At 39.5% G+C, this 22651-nt stretch overlaps 1 protein-coding gene across 1 annotated transcript; it reads left to right on the top strand.

Moving 5' to 3' along the window:
• Window positions 1–1656: 1656 nt before the first annotated feature.
• Window positions 1657–21940, top strand: LOC124160354 (phospholipase B1, membrane-associated-like). The gene is made up of 7 exons (XM_046536195.1): window positions 1657–1832; window positions 4650–4917; window positions 5914–6140; window positions 7025–7184; window positions 7541–7695; window positions 19919–20105; window positions 21713–21940. Exons 1-7 carry the CDS (start codon window positions 1704–1706, stop codon window positions 21871–21873), a joined length of 1287 nt encoding a protein of 428 aa, XP_046392151.1. The 5' UTR covers window positions 1657–1703; the 3' UTR covers window positions 21874–21940.
• Window positions 21941–22651: the final 711 nt, after the last annotated feature.

The raw sequence follows: 22651 nt of genomic DNA, 5'->3' as shown, positions 1-22651 counted from the left end.
TTTATGATATTTTCTTTCTTGGTATCTACTAGGTAAGTACTCGCTTGTTAAGTACTGACTTGCTATCAAAGTAATTGAAGTAGTGAAAGAGCATTTTTTTCATCGGCCGTACTTGACCACACCGCGCAAAAAATCTTCAACAAAAGTCAGAACGTCAGAAAAAAGTTTGACGCATCTCTCCACTCAAAACTCCTATCAGCTAATCGTTTTAAACCCACATAGATGAAAGATGAATGTTCAATTTTGGAATGGGAACAGGCCGATATCCTTCCTTAAGTCCATTATTTTAACACACCATTCGAATTCATAATACGAAATACCAAACATACGAGGGTTGTTTTTTAAGTAAGGGTCGTTTTTTATATAAAATAAACCAAAATTATTTTTTTCAAATATCTTTTATTTTTAGAATTTTCATACTTTTTTATATTTCCACGTAGTTACCTTGTTTGTTTAGGCACTTATCATACCTTAAAACTAAGTTTTGAAACCACTCTTTAAAGAAGTTTGCCGCCTGCCCTGACAGCCAAGAGTTCACGCGAGATGCCGCGTCTTTTGCTCTGAATGGCGCGTCGGAGCCTGGCCAGAGCGAAAATCGTCGTCATCGTGAACATTTTCGCGGCCATCTTTATTTTCTCCGACCCATTACCGCACTTTAACTTCGCTCATTGCATTAGCAGCTTACACTTCACAAAGCTGAGGGTGAAAGTCTGCAGCCGACATGTTTCTTGCAATCAAAAATTGTATGACTGACCGAATCTGACATGCGGCGGGCGATTCAATAATCTTAAACATTTTAAAGATCCACAGTAAAAGGTAAAGGTTAGATACAGAACTGCAACTGACATGTGGTTGTTCGCAAGGAATGCCGGAAGGCAGCGTGCACACTCGCTACGGACGGCGTGCGAACTGCTGTGCTATGGACGGCGTGGATTTGCAGTGTACGGCAAAACGGCCCTTACTTAAAAAACATCCCTGGTAAATCCATAATATGACGCAATCACTACAAGGAGTAAGATACGATAAAAACTAAAATGTATGCAATTAAATATATCGTCCTCCATTTTATTCAGCGAGACATTTAATAATACATTCCAAAATTCCTAGTCTAGATATATCTATATATAAATTGCGCTAAACTCCAAGTGATTCATCTGGAAAACGTTACGTCCTTAAAGCACTGTCATTCCTTAATTTCCCTGTTATTTGATACGTTCCGCGTCTGAGGCTCGTAAAGCCGTTTCAACTTAATGAGAAAATTTTCTAGGCAAAAAAGAAAAAAGGACATTTTTGAGGACAAGTTTCTTCAAAAAACTTTCGTAATAAAGAATATGGAGAAATGGAGTTCAAAATTCGGGATGAAACATTTTGTGGAAAATAATATTAACCCTTCGTTCATACAAATATAGTGTCATATTAAGAAGTCTTTAATTACGTAATTGATCCGTCAGTAGATCCTGTAGCATTATGCCATAATTATCGGCACATTATCGATATTTCCTGCCGAAAACGTGGAGGCCTTCGGTCGTGTCCCACTTTCCTCATCGGCGATGGCCATTTGGCTACTGCTATACAGCATCCCGCAGCACAAGGTTAACTTCTAAATAAACTTCGGGCGGATTTTCGAGCGAAGTCGTCAGTCGCTGAATTCCACCATGGAGAAAGGCTCGTGCGGGATCGCCCCGCGGAGTGCGAAGGGCAAAATGCTGCCGCTCCGATTTGGCTTCGCCTTTCTGCTGCTGATAGGACGAGCCACGGCGCAGAACTACATGCAGTCGGGAATCGCAACGGATGACCTCTTCTCCCTCAAGAAAATTGATCTCGTAGTTAAGGTAAGTCCGATCCAGAAATAAACTATTCAAATAGGACATGAGGATTAATCACAAGATGACCAGTAAGGACCAAAGTGGAAAGTCAACTCGTGATATTAAAGCGACGATGAGGTTCCTGGCGGAGAGGAACTTAGAATATGACAAGAACGTGTAGGTATAGCTAATTCGTGGATTTTGAAAAGGTATTTGATTGGGTGGACTGGGTAAAGTTAATGGACATTCTCAAGAAAATAAGAGTTGATTGGAGGGTTAGGCGACTCATTCGTAATCTATTTGTGGCCCAGACTACGCAAGTGAGGTTAGCAAACGGAGAATCAACGTAGGCAAGCATTAACCGCGGAGTGAGGCAAGGATGTCCTCTATCTCCTCTGGTGTTTAACGTGTATGCTGAGGAGATGGTGATAGAAGCGTGACATGAGATGGTGATAGAAGCGTGGCATGAGTTGGAGGCTGGAGTAAAAGTGAGAGGACTGATGTTAAAATCAGTGAGGTTCGCAGATTATCAGGCATTCATTAGCCAGTCAGCGACGGGGCTGTAGCCTCAAGTGGTTGCGTTACACAGGTGTTGCGAGGAATATAGGAAGAGGATAAATCACAAGAAGACCAGGGTTATGCGGTTATGAAAAGCATCGCTATTACGGTATGTGAATCTCAAGGTAAAAGTAGGTGAGGAAAAACTTGAGCAGGTAGAGTAATTCAACTATTTAGGCAACACATTAGAGGGAAACGGATACATCAGTAATGATATCAGGAAGAGAACTGCGTAAGAAAAGCAGCCATTCATGTACAGGAAGGAGCTTATGAGAGAATTGTTATGTATGAGTTTAAATAAAAGGTTGGTAAAGAGTCTGATTTTGAAAGTAGCGCTTAACGATACGGAAACATTGACGCTTAGAAAGGAGGACGAGAAAAAACTGGAGGCGTTCAAGATGTGGGAGTAGAGAAAAAATGGATTAAGTGAATTGGACGGAGAGGAGGAGGAGCGACGAAGTGCTGGACATCGTGAGTGAGGAGAGACTGTTTCTGGTTGTGATAATAGGAGAAAGAAGGTATGGATGGAGCGAGTATTTAGCGAGGAGGGGATGTTGAAAACAGTAGTAGAATGTAAGATGGAACCTAGAATGATGGATAAACGAGGAAGAGGAAGGAAGAGAACAGGATTCATGGACAGAATGAAAGAGAAAGTCCTTTATTATGAATTGAAGAGGGAAGTCCATGAAGGTAGGGGAGATTGCTAGAGTACATCTTAAATACGTCATGCAAACCTACTACCTACCTTCATCGGTAAAATACTTTAATAATAATAATAATAATAATGTATGGTCGCTCACTCTCGCAATTCATGCCAAAACTCAATGATTCATGCCAATGCTGGCTTTGGCAGGGGAGGGTAAATCTCACCCCGGGCTTAGCAACAGGTGTGTAACAAAGCAAATATTCAGGGTACGAGGAGTTTCTTCCCTAGGGCTTACTTCCCACCTCACACTTCTAGGATTAATTCTGGGGTGTCCCAAGGCTTCACCTGAGGTCTTACACCGGGTACTTTTGATCATCAGCCAACCGCTATGCCCACTGAAGACTACACTTCCCTTTTTATTTAAAGTGGGCCGAAAAATGACTTAATTATGGGATCAAATTTACTCTGAGCAGTGGTATACCAGGGTATATGTATCATATCAAGGTTTCATATAAGTACGATTTCTTTATCTAATAATAGTAAAAATTTTTCCCAGAGCCCTAAATGTAAAGATTTCACCAATTTCCACGCATTATTTTGAAACGAATAAGCATGCATAAGAATACATAATAAATAAGCCATTTTGTTAATGAAAAATTATTACTATGACTTCCATAATGGTATTAATAAAATATAAAGATAATAAAAAGAAATTCTTGCTTTTAAAATATTTGGTTTGAGAGGCGTGATAAAAAGCTACTAATTTCCACTTCAGGCATTTTTGATAATTTGTGGTTTGCCAGTTGCAAAAAGTTCAAAACTTTGACGAAATCACATCGAAAACTCTAAAATCGCATGCGTGCATTGAGTTAAATGCTTTTTTCCGGAATCTGGAACTTTAATTTTTTTCCCAGGCATATTTATTTGATAAAAATTCCAGGAAAACATTTCACCGCCTCATCATGGAGAGAAACCCTAAAATTATACGTGGTTGGTTTAATTTAGGTCCCTCACGCTGAAAAATATTCCATGTAAGCTAAAACGAAATAAAAGGAATGAATTTCATGCGTTCATGAAATTTCATACGTACTAGGGAAATGAGAATCATTAATAAAAAAAGCTATTTGCTACACTTGAATATTATTACTGTTTCTAAAGTAAGCTTCAACTTTACCTTCGTCCTCTGGAATAGAAAAACACTCAAAAATACCGAACTTTCGAAACCTGTCCTTTCTATTTTAATACACCGACTGACGCTCGAAATTTGTGCTTTCCACGCTAAATATCTGGAAAACTGCAGTAGTAAATTCAACTTTTCTACTGGGATATATAAAGATGGTTTGTTAACAATATAAGCCAAAGGTATTTATTTTAGATGCTGCAGGCACCCCTCTTCAAAACGGACGTTTTCAAGCTACTCAAACAGTTAAAGACGTATTAACATTGTAATACGTGGAAAAACTACCTATATTTAAAGGCCAGCTGACACTCTGCCCATCGTCATTTAAACTAAATTCAGTCAAATGAGCAGTTCTCGGGCATTCCATCGCATCAGTTTATACTTTTATTTCTCAGTTTATTCTCACCAGATTATTCTTCTACATTCTGTTGTTTTATCTCTATTATTTATTCGAACACAGGAAGCGGAGTCGATCACATACCCGCCCGAGGATTTCCACACGGTCGTGCAGGTAAGGGTGCCGCTGTCCACGCCTTTTTCTTGCGAAGTGGCAGAGAACAGACCGAAATGGAGATCGGACACCAAGCCAACGAGCGTCCACAAACTACGACCGGGGGATATCGACGTAGTTTCCAGCATGGGAGATTCCATCGCCAGTGGCAACGCGGCCAGGGAAAGAAGCGCTTGGGGTCTCCTGATCTCAGACAGAGGGGTCGCTTTCTCGGGAGGTAAGTGCGAATAGAATATGGAAAACTTCTTACAACGTGTCAACAATCCGAAGATTGGTCTGACGCAGCCCTCCACTCTGCCATCCTATCGACTAATCCGTTCATGTACAGGCAGGGTGGAGTAAAACTGCGTCACGAAATTTTAACTCTGGATAGCTGATGCTATTATGAACCAAAATTACGAATTATATTCGGGTCGAAAACGCACCATTTTTAAACTACAGAAACTTTAACCCAAGCGCTCCGATAGGCCGCTAGTTTTCCCAGTTGCCGAATGCTCTGAATAAAGGCAAAGGTAAATTCAGGCAAAGCATTTAAAGTAATAAGTAATGAAGTTCCTCCTAAATCTAATGTGTTAAGTTAACCGCTACGATCATAGAAAACTCTAAGGACTTCATAAATGAAAAGATTCCCTAAAGGGAGAATATTTACTTACCATCGCGTTAAAACCATGATAACCCCATTTTGCGTCACTGTTATTGGTTCAGTGGTGCTAAAATATGCTCCACCTCAGCCGGCTACATTTTTTTAAACAATGACGTAGCAAAAATCCCTTGGAAACACTACATCCTTTGCCGCGCCTACGACTCATTGAATGGAAGTAGTTCTTGTTTAAAAAAAGGAAGCGTTTTACTTATTCTAAATACATTTAAACTTCCACATAGCCACTGCTGACAAAACTTCACAAGCAATTTTAATGACTCTTGCAGGCAAGCTGAGGGGGAAATTTCCCTCAGAACAGGCACCATCCATTGAACAATAAAACTAAAAGAATGACGACAATACTTCAGTGGAGAGGTGAACAAAGCTGTAATTATTTCCAAAATTACCAATCAAATACTTATCATTTTGCCCCTAAGTTTCTCATTATTGATTCTACTTCATGTTTTTCATGGTACCAAAAAAAATCAATTAGGAATATCTCTCGTAAGTAATACAACCACTTAGGCAAATAAAAAGCCTTGAAGATAACTAAAACGCATTGATATTTCACAGGTGGCCAGGCAACGTGGCGAGAGATAACTACCCTGCCAAACATCATCAAAGTGTTTAATCCTAATTTGATAGGGCAAGCCCTAGGACGAGGTGACTTCTTCTCTTATAATGCCCAATTGAATGTCGCCGTCCCTGGATCCCTGGACAGTGAACTCATACACCAGGTCAAGATGTTCATCTTTAAGATGAGAAGGGACCGAAGAATAGATTTTGAACGTGATTGGAAGGTATATGACGAATTTAGTATTGATTTCCACCATATTAGTCCATCCAAATATAGTTTTGACAAATGAATAGTCTTGGAGAAGTTTCGATTTCTTCCCATCTCTGTGGTTTATTATGTTCAATCAGAACCCGAGTGAAGTAAACATAATTTTCAGACTTACAATAAAAAACAACAATATAATTCTTTTTTGTCGCTATTGACTCAAAATCTGTCAAATTTCATGAAATTAATTCTCAGTTCATAATTTAAAAAAAAACTTAAGATTTCCCATTTTTTTACCGTCAAACCATTTTGACTACATCATCCTTAGAGAATCGGGTATTTTAGCCATCTCTACAATAAACATGTTTCCGTGGGTAATTAGGCAAATTATACTAGTATACGATGTCTTACCTTTAACTTATGATAATTTATTGCTTTATATTTTCAGGGCTAAATCAAATGATGCCCTTCATTTCCATCCAGTATGCCAAGTATTCTGTAAATTTCAGAATTGCAACTTTCAAATATTTCAATCAATAAACTATGACGCTTAAAAATATGCTCTAATATTCTCTATCATTGCCTTCTCATCGCTAAAATGTTGAAAAGTCCGAATGCAATTGAGGGGGTGACTATGAATATCAACTTTTGGCCTTTTTCTCATTCCTTTCAATGTCGTAACGCTTGGCCATAAGATTTGAGCAAATATTTTCAATATAAATATAACCATAAATAGAAACGCAGATGTTAGAATCATGAAGCCGTGAAGAAGTCATTTTCACTCCTAAATTCTAATGCTCATCAAGGAGCATTCATCTAGCGGTAAAATACTCCATACATGTCCATAGAACCACCCGATGCATATTAAAAATTGCTGAAATATTTTTTCTTCCATTTTTACAGTTGGTGACTATTTTCATCGGACATAATAATATTTGTTCGTTTGAATGCAATGACAAAGAAAACAACTCACCCGAGCTTCACAAAGCCCATCTACAAAAAGCACTGGATTATTTGTATGACAAGGTTCCAAGGGTCTATGTAAACATCGTAAATATCCTTGGTAAGCAACTCCAGAGTACAGAAATGCACGTAAAATCCTCTTTGCATATCCCATTATAGCTATTGGTGGTGTTTCACCTAGAATGAATTTCCAAATAAATGTGACAAATAATTCAAAGCAATTAATTTACGTCACTATTAACGACCGCATATTTAGTTGTAATATTGATGTGAACAAATAACTCGGCAATGATTATTGATAAAAAGTAATGAACACAATAAGTGTTCATTGAGGATCTTCCAAATGAGTTTATTTCTTTTCAATGATAAGCAAGGAACACACTCTCTATTAGCTCTCTGCGCCAGGGAATTATAATAATTGAGAATTAAAGGATTTACACGTATTCTTATTTTCAGATCCTACTATCCAGCAAAGGTTACCTATAAGTTTAACATGCCAGTTCTTATCACGAGCTGGCTGTGTATGCATGCATTCGGCAAATGACTTGAAAGAAGGCATGCTCCGGCTATCCAGAGTAGTGCGCAACTACCAAAAAGCCGAAGAGGAATTGGTGAGAATTACATCCCCACAAAATATTTACATTAATGGTGTCTCCTTAATTCTTAAACAACTTAAAACGCCCATAACGTTATCACTTTCTTTCTGGTTGAGTGTATTTCGCATATACTACGCTGCTTTAAATACGGATTATAATATATATTTTTCAATAGGGTAGTTTCCTTCATCAGAGAAAACGAAAGGCATTGATTACGATTCGTTACCCACCATTACTGTATTCATAATACACAAATTATTTGGTTTTTTGAAATACCGGTTTAGACGAATGGCAAGGGTCAAATTTTATCCTCATTTGAAAAAGGCCAGATTGGCGCCCATGCGATTCCACTCCACATGACGTCACAGGGACCTAGTTTCTACACGAGAGGATAGGAGTTATACATCGTCTGAGGTTACCAATGCATGCATGAGGCACAGAGCTCAGGGAAACATGTCTTAATAACACCTATTAAAACTGGCTTAGGTCGGAAAGTTTTCTTCGTTTGAAAAGGTATTAATAAACCTTTTTTAAGCCAAGCGCTACCATCCAGCAAGGTACTCAGCTACCCGCTAGCCGCCTGCGACGTATCAGCGCTAAGCCTCGCCTCAAGGTCACCTCACCGGGCGGGTGGGGGAACCAGAAATACGACGTACGGAGATATTTCCCGGCATTCATACTTAAGCGTCGTGTTTTCGCGCGCTTGAAATTTTTCACTTTTCATTTAATCGTGAAAAATAGATATTGACATTTAAAAATCTAAAAGCGTGAAATACGTACTCCAAGAGTAATAATCTTTCGATTAAGGCAATAAAAAAATAATAGGAAACCACCCTCAGGTAAAAGAAAACCTTTACGCCAAACAGCATGTCTCCTTGATGATTGGTTTCCGGGCTAATTCCGCATCTCCAGGTCTTTTTTTTAAGGGAAATATTTAGTCTCTCTTGCGATGATTTTTGATTCTTGGAATGGAATGACGTGCCCAGGTTCCGACCATGCGTGCGCCGCAACCGCAGAAAGGCGGCAGTTTTTCTTTTCGGCAGCCTCACGATGTTCATCTATTCTCCATTTGAGGGAACTATGTTTTTCGCCCGATGTATGATTGACCACAAGAACATATTACTTCATACACTCCTTCATAGATATCGGTTGAGTGACGATTTCTTTCACTCCGGAGGAGGTCAGAGATTTTCTTTAAGCCTTTGAATCTCGTCAAAACGTCGTGTTTGGCGAGAACTAGAGCGATTCTCTCTGAAGTTCCTGCGGCGTATGGCAAGAGAGCATGTGCCCTTTGCCTTCTGCTGGTCTTTCCTCGCAGTCTCCGAGGCCACATCTCGTTTTTCTTCGTCCTTGCGCGCGATTTTCCGAATCAATTCCCGATCGTATCCATTCCCTTGCAGTGCGAGCGAATCGGCATCCGATATGGCATATGCGCTATGATATAGGGTTATGATGACTGGTGCTTTTTGCCTAGAATGATAGTGTGCTTTGGCATTCAAATAGCGATCAGCATGCGTTTTCCTATGATAAACTGAATTTCTTAATGTGCCATCAGCTTTTTTCATGACGAGAACGTCCAAGAAGGGAAGTTGGTTATTTTATTCCATTTCCATTGTGAACTGAATGGAACTATTTTGGCTATTAAGGTTTTCAAGGGATCTTTTCAGTTCATCAGTCCCGTGAGGCCATGTGACGAAGGTGTCGTCGACATATCTCACAAAGAGTTTCGGCTTCTTAGGGAAAGAATCCAGGGCTTTTCGTTTAAATTCTTCCATGAGAAGATCCGCGACGACATGTGATAAAGGAGAACCCACGGATGCCCCTTCCTTTTGTTCATATAATTCCCACCCCATGAGAAATAGCAACTACGAAGGCAAAACTCCACCATTTTCGGAATATCTTTCGGAAGGCCTTTTTCTGTCAGTCTTAATGACTTCGATGGCATCTTTAATAGGTATTTTGGTGAACAAGGGCACCACGTCAAAACTAACAAGGAGATCATCTTCCGAAATCTTGGCTTCTTTTAACAAGCTGGAACGCGCCCGCAACTGTTGTCCGCCAAAAGTGAGTCGACGCGGAATTAACCCGGAAACCAATCATCAATTTAATCACCGCTGAAGCCTCCGTAATAGCATGCCTCCTTTTTCGATTTTTTTTATGAATATGCACAACCACAATGATAATTTACCATGACTTCTCTTTAAAGAGATGAGAGCATAATGGCTGAGATCTACTCCTTATTCCCAAAAATTCAAACATAATGTATCTCACTAAGATCGAATAAAAACGTACGCACCATGATCATCGCCAAACGTACGCACCATGATCACCATACGCACCATGATCATCGCCGCGGAAACCTACGCAGGAATTACGCAGGGTATTTAACTAGATGTTCCAGAGTTTACGACATCTTAAGTTTCAGACTACTCTATCAGCACAAATAAACTAGAAGTGTCTACGCCCAAAAGAAAGTTTTAAGATTCTTCATAATTCGGATCAGGCCCATGCCCTCAGCACTGGTCGCTTACTTAACTTAAGTTCAAACTTACTTACTTCACTTCCCTTAAGATGTCGTAAACTCTGGAATGTCTAGTTAAATACGTTTTGGTTAAAGTGCGTTTGGTGGGGACATGGAGCAGGTAGTCCGAAGATGGGCGTGGTACACCCTCCGTTGGGTCCTTAATCCCCAACCCTTTCCTCGACGCGTTCGCCCTCGCTGGCTCGTGTCTTGAACCCTCCCAGCGGGGCGCCCTCCTCCCTAAAAGTGACCGCTATGACTGCAATTTGGAAATCAATCAATCAATCCAATTATCAAAAAATGATTGTTTGAATAGTACTCCTGTCAATTGTGCGATCAAGTACGTCTTTGAAGCGTGATTCTGCGATGAAAAATAACGATTTTGTTAACTTTGCTAAACACGTGGCTGCGGACCACCGGAAAATGGCAACAGCGCTTAGGAATGGGCAAAGTAGCGGGCTGTTTGAATGAGTTACGAGCATGATTTGGCCATCTGGTACCGCTCATTTGCACGCCAAGGCTTCAGTTAACTTAACTTTAGTTTCACATAGTCTCCGATTAGATAACCTGCGTCGAGATAAAGGTTCAATTATTCTCTAAGTCGGATATTGAAGGGTTAAAGCAGTCGAACTACTTCAAAAAGTCGAAAAATACCCGAAAGGTGGATAGGTTGTGTGAATTTTAGACGGTGACCGCCAGTCCCTTTACGTATTTTTTCAAGAGAAATGAAATAAAATTGCACAGTGTTGATACTATTGTACTGTCCCGATTAATGCTCAGAATATCGGCAAGGACGGTTTAAGTTCATTGTATGAATTGCTGTCTGATATGCCCACGGAAAAATTATGTATGCTTTGGAGTTATTCTTAAGACTAGCTAATTTTTTGCTACCTTCTCGAAACACAAGCTAGTCCTGACCGACTTTCATCAGGCTGAGAGTCCATATCGGAATTTCCGACATTGCCTTCATTCCTGCTACCCTCCCTGTATAATGCAAATCGCACGACATTTTGGATGGTCATTAATGGGGTGTATTTTCTTAGCGCTTTAGAGTCCATATCTACAAAGAACTTTGCTGCAATGGCTGAAAGAGGACTGAGTAGTATATGTGAGCATTTATGTGAGACAAATTCAAAGAATACCTGTCAGTGCGATAGTTAACGTATTCTTAAAAAAAATTTCTTTCCTTTCTCTGGGGAGAATATATAAAGGGCCTCGCAATCACCGTCTAAAACTCACGCAGCCTAACCACCTCTAGGGTGTTTGGCAGGTGGTTTTCAACCATTATATGCTATAGCGTTATTATTACAGTGCTATTTACCTGTACCTCTCTTACGAATAATCAGAAAGCCATAGGGTTAACGTCTATGTATTTGCCCAATATTTTTCGTTTGAATTCATTCGATGCCCCCAGAAGAGTTTCCTTTGTATCATTTTTCGATTTTAATAATTGTCCCGCATTTATTTTATTTTCACAGAAGAAAGATCTACACGTGTCTTTTTCATTTTTGTGAGAGAAATTAGCTACTTCTCCCTCATTACACTCCATTTAGAATACGCTGCCAGTGTTTGGGATCCTCGTGAAATATGCTTAAAAAACAGAGAACGCGTGCAAAGAGGAGCTACCAGGTACGTGAAAAGTCGTTACGAGAGTCTTGGTGACTGTTGCATACTTCACATACGATGTGGATATGGAGAAGAATGGAGAAGGTAAAATGGACGGAGAGGAAAAGGAACGACGAAGTGCTGGATATGGTTGGCGAGGAGAGGCAGCTTTTAGACGAGGTACGGAGGAGTCAGAATGTATGGATGGAGCGAATACTTAGCGGGGAGGGGATGTTGAAAATGGTGTTACAGGGTAGAATGCTAGGGAAACGAGGAGGGAAGAAAAAGAAAAGGATTTTTAGATAGATTTAACGGGAGTAAGCCATACAGTGAATTGAAGAAGGCAGCGCTCGACGGAAAGTGAGGCTCCCAAATCACTTCTTTAGTACTCCATGGAAACCTACCTTAATCGGGAGAATACTATAATAATGTATGATAAATTAAAGAGCAGTGTATTTTCCGACGAAGTTAGCCATATATTACGAGCGCCAACATACTACAGGAAATCGGATTATATAAATAAATTAAGTGAGATAGGCTGTAGACCAGTCTGATTCAAAATATCTTCTTTTCCACGATCGAATAGAGACTATAACGGCAGTGTTAAAACTCACAAAATGATTAGATGACTTGTATTGTTGCTTACTAACTTATGTAGAGCGATGGCTAGGTTCTACAAACAAGTATCTCAAAAATAGCAGCTTTCGGGAGAGCAAAAGACACTATTCATATTTTTAATTGTAAACTGAAATTCAAAACCAAAAATACATTTATTAAATAATAAATTCAAGAACGATGTCAGAAGGGAACTTAGGAAGCAGAGAAATTTATACAACGTACAAAAAGTCCATTACGTCATGTAATAAATTGAAGGAACTTGAAGCTAAAGAAATTTACGCTCCACAACGCTCAATAACTAAGGAGTTAGCTCCACAGATCACTCCTTATTAAGAGATAATATCAAGAAATCCCTATCAGAAGGAAAGTTATCGCTAGACTGGAACATTGCAAGCGTTACACCCATATTTAAAAAGGGAAACTGACATGACCCAGGCAACTACCGTCCAATTTCAGTAACATCGATCATAGGCAAGATACTTTAGCATATCGTCGTTAGCATTATCATGACTTTCTTGGACAGACGTAACTTCCTCCATGACTGCCAGCACGGATTCAGAAAAGGTAGATCATGCGAAACACAGCTCGCGCTATTTCTTAACGATGTTCTAAAATCTGGTGAATCGAAAAGACAAGTTGACGCATTATTTCTAAATTTTAACTTAATCTGAACAAATCCATGTCGGTACATTTCTTGCGGAATTCGACAAACTATAACCATGTTTATTCTATGCATGGTATTAACCTAAAGACAACAGACGAATTGAAGTACCTGCGAGTTACTATAACCTTGAACCTCTCGTGGAGAACTCGTTTAAGGAATATCTGTGGCATGGTCCGGAAGACATTAGGATTCATCAAGCGTATTGTGGGAATATTTTCGGATGAGCAAGTGAAAGAAATTTGCTATTTCGCAATCGTACGTCCGCACCTTGAATATGCAGCGAGTGTATGGGATCCGGTACCGAAAGACTTAATGCGCGAACTGAATAAAATACAAAGGAAGGCTACGCATTTCGTCAAAAACTGCTACGGACGTACAGACAGCGTTTCGCAGATGTTAAGCTAATTATACTGGGAGCCGCTGGAGACTCGTTGGCTGCGCACTAAGCTTAGATTGCTTGAAAATTTGAGAATGGATGTCTTTAGGGGTGACACGGAGAACAAAATATCAAAGCCAAACTATATTTCCAGACCCGATAGAAGCGATAAATTAAGAGAGATGTTTTACCGAACGGATAGATATAGGAATTCGTTTTTCCCCCGGACCATAAAAGACTTAAATAAATGCTAGTCACAACTTTGTAGAGCACTTCATTTTTTATACGTAGACGGCTGGTGTCCTGACACCACCTTCCACACGCCTTTTAGGCAGCTTGCGGGGTATTATGTAGATGTAGATGAACTATGTAGTATGAAATATATGCCTTGTGGTCAATAATGATTCGGACAATGAGATCGTCCCAAAATCGTTCACTGTTTATCGGAAAGATAGAATTAATCGAGTTGGGGGCGGAGTTTTTATAGCTGTAAAGAATTCATTCGTCAGCCAAGCGATAACCGTAACTGAGACCAGCGTTGAATCTGAGTGGTGTTTAATTAAATGTCCAAAATTCAAAACTATTTTATTATGTTCGCATTACAGACCACCTAACTCAGATATAACGTCAATGTTGGTTTGTCAAAATCAAATAAACAGCGTAGCATCCAAGTATCCTGAAAGAAACTTGATTGTAGGTGGATATTTCAACGTACCTTCTATAGATTGGGAGACTTATAGCTTCATTCCTGGTGGGAGGGATAAAGTGATCTGCGAGGCTTTATTACACACTTTTACATCTAATTCATTGTTTCAAATAGCATCCGCACCAAACAGAGGAGAAAACATTCTTGATTTATTAGCGACAAATATACCACATCAGGTAATAAACGTTGGCACTGTCGAAGAAATAAGTGACCATAGGGTAGTAACTGCGAAGTTTTCTCTAAATACCGCTGTAAACTTTAAAAAAGAGCGTAAAGTTTTCATTTTTAAAAGAGCTGATTTTGATGGTTTTAAGAGTCATCTGAGAAATGCTTTCCCCGAGTTACAAGAATCAGTATTAAAGTTAAATGTAGAGAATACTTGGAAAGCTTTTCTTTCGCACGTAACTTCGGGAATAAATAGCTACATCCCTAGTAAAACAGTAAAAGAAGGCAGCGAACCGAGATGGTACGACGCGGAAATGAGAAGATCATTGAAGCGACAGAGAGCATGTCATGCTAAAATGAAAAAAAGTCAGCACGGATTTATCCGCTAATGAAAGCGAACTAATACTTAATTAAAAAATATAAGATGACTAAAGCCGCCACGAAGGAAGCGTTCAGGAATCCGTTCACGAATTTTAAAAGAAAACACTAGTAGAGCAGTTACAGGATAACCCAAAAGCATTTTGGCCATATGTTAGGGAAGTTCAAGGTAAACGATCTACCGTATGTTCGCTGAGAAACGACAATGGAGATGTGTTGACAAGCAGTTACGATTAAGCCAATTTATTAAATTCCTACTTCAAGAGCGTGTTCACGGAGCCTTCCGAAAACTCACCCGAGACCGATGACAATCCCTGTATACATAAGATGAGAGCTATTGACATTAGTACGCTCGGAATAGAAAATATATTGAAATCGCTTAGTCCAAATAAATCACCTGGTCCAGACGAAATCCCTTCTCGCGTATATAAAGAACTAGCCTCAGAAATTGCCCCCTACTTGCAGTTAATATTCAGTAAATCCATCACGCAACACAAAGTACCTAATGACTGGAAAACCGCTAATGTAACGCCAATATTTAAAATTGGAGACAAGGAACAGCCTTATAACTACAGGCCGATATCTTTAACGTCCATCTCTTGCAAAGTCCTTGAACACATCGTAGTCAGCTCGTTAATGAAACACCTAGACGCGCAAAACTTATTAATGGGAACTCAACATGGATTCAGGAAAAGCAGATCGCGCGAAACTCAGTTAGCACGTTTCGCCCACGACATTTTAGTCTCCGGGGAAGACAACATTCCAGCAGACGCGATTTTTCTTGATTTCAAAAAGGCATTTGATAAATTACCCCACGGAAAGTTAATAATAAAACTGAAATCTTATGGTCTAGACGAAGATGTGATTTCCTGGATTAGAGAATTTTTGAGCGACCGCTTCCAAAGAGTAGTATTAGACGGTGCAGTCTCCAATGAGGTTAGAGTCACTTCTGGCGTTCCTCAGGGTAGTGTCATAGGCCCACTCCTCTTCCTTCTTTATATAAACGACATTGGTGAAGTAGTACACAGTAAGTTACGATTATTTGCAGACGACGCTGTAGTTTACAGAGAAATCCGTTCCAGCAAAGATATAGATGAACTAACGAATGACCTTGCTGCTATCCAAGCTTGGTGCGATGCTTGGCAGTTAGAATTAAATTTCGAAAAATGCGTCGTAATGAATTTCTGGAAGAAGAATAACTCCCTACAGCGTAACTATATCATTCGAGGCACCCAGTTAAAGGCAGTTGAATCCGTGAAATATCTAGGGGTTAGACTCAATAATGATCTATCGTGGAATAAACATATTCGAGATATAACCGGTATAGCTAATCGTAAAATGGGTTTTGTTAAAAGAATATTGGGGAAGTGCGACGACAAAGTGAGAGAAATTAGCTACTTTTCCCTCGTTAGACCACATTTGGAATACGCTGCCAGTGTTTGGGACCCTCATGAAAAAGGCTTAATAACAGAGTTAGAACGCGTGCAAAGAAGAGCTGCCAGGTATGTGAAAGGTCGTTACGATATTCTTGTTAGTGTAACTGACCTCTTGGCTAAACTCGGATGGGAATCTCTGTCGGACCGTAGATTGAAAAATAGACTAAACCTTCTAGATAAATTCAAGAGCAGTGTCTTTTCTGACGAAGTTAACCATATCTTACGGACGCCAACAACTACGGAAGATCAGATCATATAAATAAAATAAGAGAGATAGATTGTAGAACAGACAGATTCCGAATGTCATTTTTTCCACGATCAATAAGAGATTATAATGGCAGCAATAGAACTCGTAAATAGATTGCATGACTTGTAGAGTAGCCTACTAACCTATGTAAAACTTAATGCATGTGGGAGTCCAAATGCATGCTGCATGCTGGTGATTGATCACCCCCTGCCAAACACCCTAGAGGTTGCTCGCAGGGTATTATGTAGATGTAGATGTAGATAATAACAGCCTCAGTTCTGATTTCGCACTCACTGCCAAGAGGTCAAGGTTGTTGTTACCCCTGGTAGGTGTATTTTGCGTAATAATATAATACGTAAAGGGACTCGCAGTCACCGTCTAAAATTCACACAACCTATCCACCTTTCGGGTATTTTTCGACTTTTTGAAGTAGTTCGACTGCTTTAACCCTTCAATATCCGACTTAGAGAATAATTGAACCTTTATCTCGACGCAGGTTATCTAATCGGAGACTATGTGAAACTAAAGTTAAGTTAACTGAAGCCTTGGCGTGCAAATGAGCGGTACCAGATGGCCAAATCATGCTCGTAACTCATTCAAACAGCCCGCTACTTTGCCCATTCCTAAGCGCTGTTGCCATTTTCCGGTGGTCTGCAGCCACGTGTTTAGCAAAGTTAACAAAATCGTTATTTTTCATCGCAGAATCACGCTTCAAAGACGTACTTGATCGCACAATTGACAGGAATACTATGCTAACAATCATTTTTTGATAATTGGATTGATTGATTGATTTCCAAATTGCAGTCATAGCGGTCACTTTTAGGGAGGGGGGCGCCCCGCCGGGAGGGTCCAAGACACGAGCCAGCGAGGGCGAACGCGTCGAGGAAAGGGTTGAGGATTAAGGACCCAACGGAGGGTGTACCACGCCCATCTTCGGACTACCTGCTCCATGTCCCCACCAAACGCACTTTAACCTACGTTTTTATTCGATCTCAGTGAGATACATTATGTTGTATTTTTGGGAAAAAGGAGTAGATATCAGGCATTATGCTCTCATCTATTTAAACTCAAACTCACTCTAAGGTGCATCTTATTGAAATGCGCAATGAAGAGTGACGCTGATGACCAGGTTGACCTTAGGAGTGGGTGGCAACTTTCGAAGATATATTTTCATTTTATTGATTTGCGAGTGAGTAAGTGTAGAGAAATTTATTGGCGGAGTATTCATAACTATGTGCTAAACTATTGAATTATAATGAGAATTCGGGGTAAGAGTACACGACCCTGTTCATGATTGTCGAACGTGGTCATCAACTTCTCCAAACTATTTTCCGTTACCCAATTGGGCAAAGCTAGCTCATATGTTTGAAACACCGCACATTTAAGAGAATGCTTAACCCATTTTCTCCCAGAAAGTTCTCTGCTAGCGATAGTGAGGATACTTAGGTACGTTGCCCCCATAATTGTCTTCAGTAATCCAGTGAAATATTTTAGTGATACATCTACTTGTTTCTTAAGAATGACCCGTAGCCATAGAGATACCCTGGGTGGTAAAGAGATCAGAATCTAATGCTGTTCAATTTCTATGAGTGACCTTGATAGAAAGTATGAATCTTAAGGGCAAGCATATTTTTGGACGAAGTAAAGTAAGAATAATCTATAAAATGCCATTTCCTGTTTACTGTTATGAAGGTAGAACGTGATTTAGAGACAGTACGCGTTCATACTGAATTTCAGTTTCGCATCCGTCTTTGGGCTTATTTCGATCGACTTCAAAAATTTATTAATTAGTGGATAAAGTTATTGCAAGATTCAACAGCACATTTGTGACAATTTGACAGCAAAAAGGAGGGCGCGTTTTCCTTAAGAGCTTCATATGTGAAGTATGGTGAGATGTAGCCATATGACTGCGGTGGGAGGTAATGGATTACATATAAATGTACTTAACCTGTATCTTATTTTCAGAGTAATTTAAATGTACCTACAGTAAAACTCTCTTGTAACGATCATGAATATAACGAAATCCCGCAAATAGAGATGGGAGTTACAGGTCCCTTTGACTTTCCTATGATCGCAAATGTAATTTTTTCCGCAAATAACGGGTTCGGAGGATACGAAATCCGCGCTATTACGAACTATTCTATAGTCCCTTGGATAATTTTATCTTCTTTTATAAAGAAATTATGGCCATCTTCGCTACTTAACCGAGCCTTCCCTTAACATCAGTTGCTCTCACGTGTGGCTATCACCACATATATCTACTGTTGATCTTAAAATTCCGTTCCCTTACAGCCATTTGGTGGAAAAGGTGGGACGATTGTAACGGATCTGTTGCTTGAATGAAAACGATTTATGGATTTTATCCGGAAATCCTAGGCAAATTCAAAATCCTTTATCCATCAAGGCAAAATCCTTTATTAAGGACATTTCAAAATTCCGTTTAAAACAAAATATAATGATAGTCTCCTGAAATTCGTTAAAAGCGAATTTTACTGAATTGCTAAAATATTCTTTCCCAAACTACGTTCTACGCCGTCGTGTGATAACAATCTGCTTGTCGTAGTGTTCCAGCAATTCAAATTTGAGATATGACAGCGTAGAAAAACTAAATTAACTACTCGACTCGACTCAAATTTTAGAGTACTCGCACATCCCTAATAATAATCACAATATTTACTAACTCTGGGCACAATACCCCTAGGAGCACCAATTTCACCATGAATGAATGATAAATCAATAACAAAACAGCAAAAGAATTCGTTTCAGAATATTTTTTGTGTACTCTGAGACAAAAAAATAATACTGAACAACAGCGTCACAAGTTCATTTTTTGCATACTTAATTACTGTTTTTTTTACGTAGAAGGTACGAATGAAGTTTTTTATGTCTGCGTATTTAAAATATTCTTTAGGTCAATGGGCATTAATATGGAATGAAGGTAAAACCACAAGAATACCAAAGGCAAGTGGTTGAGTAAAACCACAGCATAACTTCGACAGCAAGGAACTGGAGGCTAGGTATAAAAGCTATATAGTCATAAACGAGAAGAGGAATACGCGAATTTATCTGGGGGTATGTGCCCTTCCCCTCCTCCAAGACGCCTAAAAAATACTTAATATTTAGATTAGAGACGATGACATACGGTCCCGTTATCGTTGCGCCCATTTTACTTTGTGTACTCGGTAAAAGAGATAAATATAGAGGACACTTGAAAAGCCTTCCTATGGCACTTTAATACAGATACCAAAAGTTATATGAAATAAAAATAAAAAACGGACAAGGCGGCGTAAACATTAGAATGGCGTATTCATGTATAGGAAGGTGTCGATGAGGACATGCAGTGTAACAGTGTAATGAAAAGGCGAATGATCTAGCATGGAGCGAGGCACATTCATGCTTTAAACAAGGTGCAGGGGGTAGGGCCTACCCGGTAGGCCTGAATGATTGGCAAAATATACAACAACCGTTACACGCGAGATTACTCGGAAAATAATAAATGCAACATAGTTTATGTTTTTCCAGGTATTCAGCGGACGATACGACGGCAGAGAAGATTTCACAGTGGAATTACAGCCCTTCTCAAGGGTGCTCAATGGACCCATAGAAGAGGGCGAGGTGGACAGCCCAGTCCTCAAGGAACTGATACAGAATATATCCACGATATGGACACCGGACTGCTTCCATTTCAGCCAAAGAGGAAATGCACAAGGTGATTTTTTACAAGGGAAATTCTTTTGGGGGCGTGCATCAATTACGTGATTTGGACACCTCCCTCCCCACTTGAAATGTCGTGATATTTGACACGACCCACTCTCTCTTATCCCCCTTGAGATTGTTCAGCATGCGTATTTTCAGTGTAAATGCGTTAACCTATGCTTAATTGCGCTTTATTTATTTTTTTAAACCATAGGTTTAGTTACATTAATTTATGATTCCTTAAGACTAGTATTTATGATTACTAAGATTGCAATTTTACACTGTTTCTTGCGGAAGAAAATTATACTTTGTATACGTTAGGGTAGCGCACGGGCCCGCCGGCTACCTTAGTCGGTCCCATAGTTCTTAAGGCCGTTTTACACGGTACACGGAATTGCGCAATCTCACGTACGTGCGAAGGCGCAATCAAAATTGCGTCGTGTAAAGCGGTGAATTGCTAGAACACATGCGAGAATGCGTGGATGCGAGACGGCAAAATAACCCCTGTTCTAATTTCGTTCATGCATTCTCGCAATTCCACGCCATTTTAGAAATGAATGCAGCTCTAGCCTGCGCAATTCCGTGTACCGTGTAAAACGGCCTTTATGGTCGCTCCTATCCTCCCTCCGGCGCTCGCGGACCGACTCAGGTAGCTGGCGGGCTCGTGCGCCGCTCTACGGTGCACACACTTTACATGATACTTTCCAGGACCTCTTTCCCCCATGTGAGATAGGGTGAGACCGATTTAACCCCCTACCTCCTCCAAACACCTCACGTAATAAATGAATGCCCATTTTCGCGCCCGGTTATTGCATCACGGACAAGCAGTCTACTCACATTTCATTAAAAAATTGGATCAATACAGCAGGCAATATTTTAACTTAAAAACTACTCCATTTCAAGGAATAAAATCACTTAAAAGGATCCTTTCAAGCCAAAAAAATGTTCGTATCTCACTGATACAGTAAAATCACAACGAAAGAGTAGACCTCAAATGAGCGAGAACAGAAAAATTTACCCCCGATAAATCAGCAATATCAACACACATTCACCGAGGATGAAGTTCGCCATGAAAAAATATTAGGCTTAGACGGGATTCGAACCCGGTTTCCTGTTTGCCGGTCAGGAAAGTTGGCTTCTGAGAGAGGTGGTATAACTAGCTAACGCCCCTGACCTGCAATAGGAAAATCCCGGCTAAGCCAAATATTTTTTCATGTCAAACTTCATCTTTAGTGTTTATAAACATGCACCCGTGCGTGTGACTGCGTACAAAGTCACCTGTTTCGCGCAGTACTCTACAATCAACACATAAAAACTAAATTTACTCCCTTATTTTTACTTGCACTTCGTTCAACTCATGATTGTCTAAAAAGCAAGAGTCGTAAATTGAAGTAATAGGCGTGCAGTAATTTATTGATTACGGCAAAGCCCAAGAAAGGATTCCAATCAATACCAATTGTGACTTTAACTAAATGAACGAAGATGTGAGAAACGTAAATGATATGTGTTTTCGGCAAAGTTCCCATTAATGTATCTTCCAAATACCAAAGTGTATTCTGCAAATATTCCTCGCATGATAAAATTTTATAATTTTTTATCACGGATACCTTTCCTTTTCAGTGGCCATTCAACTTTGGAACAACATGCTACAGCCCGTGGGAAATAAAACGGAAAAAATTGAGGATGTAAGGCTCAAGCAATATTTTTGCCCGACAGAGGATAAGCCCTACTTTTTCACCAAAAAGAATTCAGAAATATTTCTCAATGAAGGTCATCAGTGAGTCCTATATCAGAATACCAATGAGCATCTCATCAAAATGTACAGCGTAAATAAAAGGTTAATAATGATTTCGCATTGAATTATTTGGGGTGGTGTATTCATGACACGCGCATATTTTATTCTTTCTAACATGTAAAAATAAGTAATTTCGAGGGGTCATCACAACTGATGTAGCTTTAAATATAAATTTTTATAAGGCTAACCTACACGTTGAGTGGTATAATTCTACTTTTCATTGAATTGAAATCCTAGGATTTTGTAAAATAATGATAATGACTCCAACTTTGACATTTTTTATATTCACGAAGAATGTTTCTCCTATACAATTCAACACTAAAAACTCCAAGAACTGAGAAAGCACAACAGGTTTGTTAAGTGCGCGAAATTAAACAGGAAAAAAAGAATAAACTTTGGGACATCAAATTGAAAATACTGTGAAGTGAGAAAAGGACGCAGAATGGGGATGAATACTGATTATAATATTTTCCTTCAATGCCTTGAGCATTCACAGGACATCAATGAGGTAAGTTTGGACGATACAACACAATACATAATAAAATATCTCCGTATATGCGATCAAATATTAAATTAAAATAATGAAAGCATAAAAAAGGAAGCACTCACTAAAAACGACAAAAACCAGTAGGCGATTCGAGTTTCTTTATGCCACTGCCCGATGTATCCCACATTCAAAATCATTTTACGAAACAATTATCAAATTCGATTAGGGAAAGAATAGTCAATATCCTCAACCCATAACACAAAAAAGCAGAGACAAA

The sequence above is a fragment of the Ischnura elegans genome, chromosome 6 (genome assembly GCF_921293095.1).
Source record: "Ischnura elegans chromosome 6, ioIscEleg1.1, whole genome shotgun sequence".
Lineage (NCBI taxonomy): Eukaryota > Metazoa > Arthropoda > Insecta > Odonata > Coenagrionidae > Ischnura > Ischnura elegans.
Note: the sequence above shows the minus strand (reverse complement) of the source record. Positions and strands in the feature narration are given on the sequence as shown.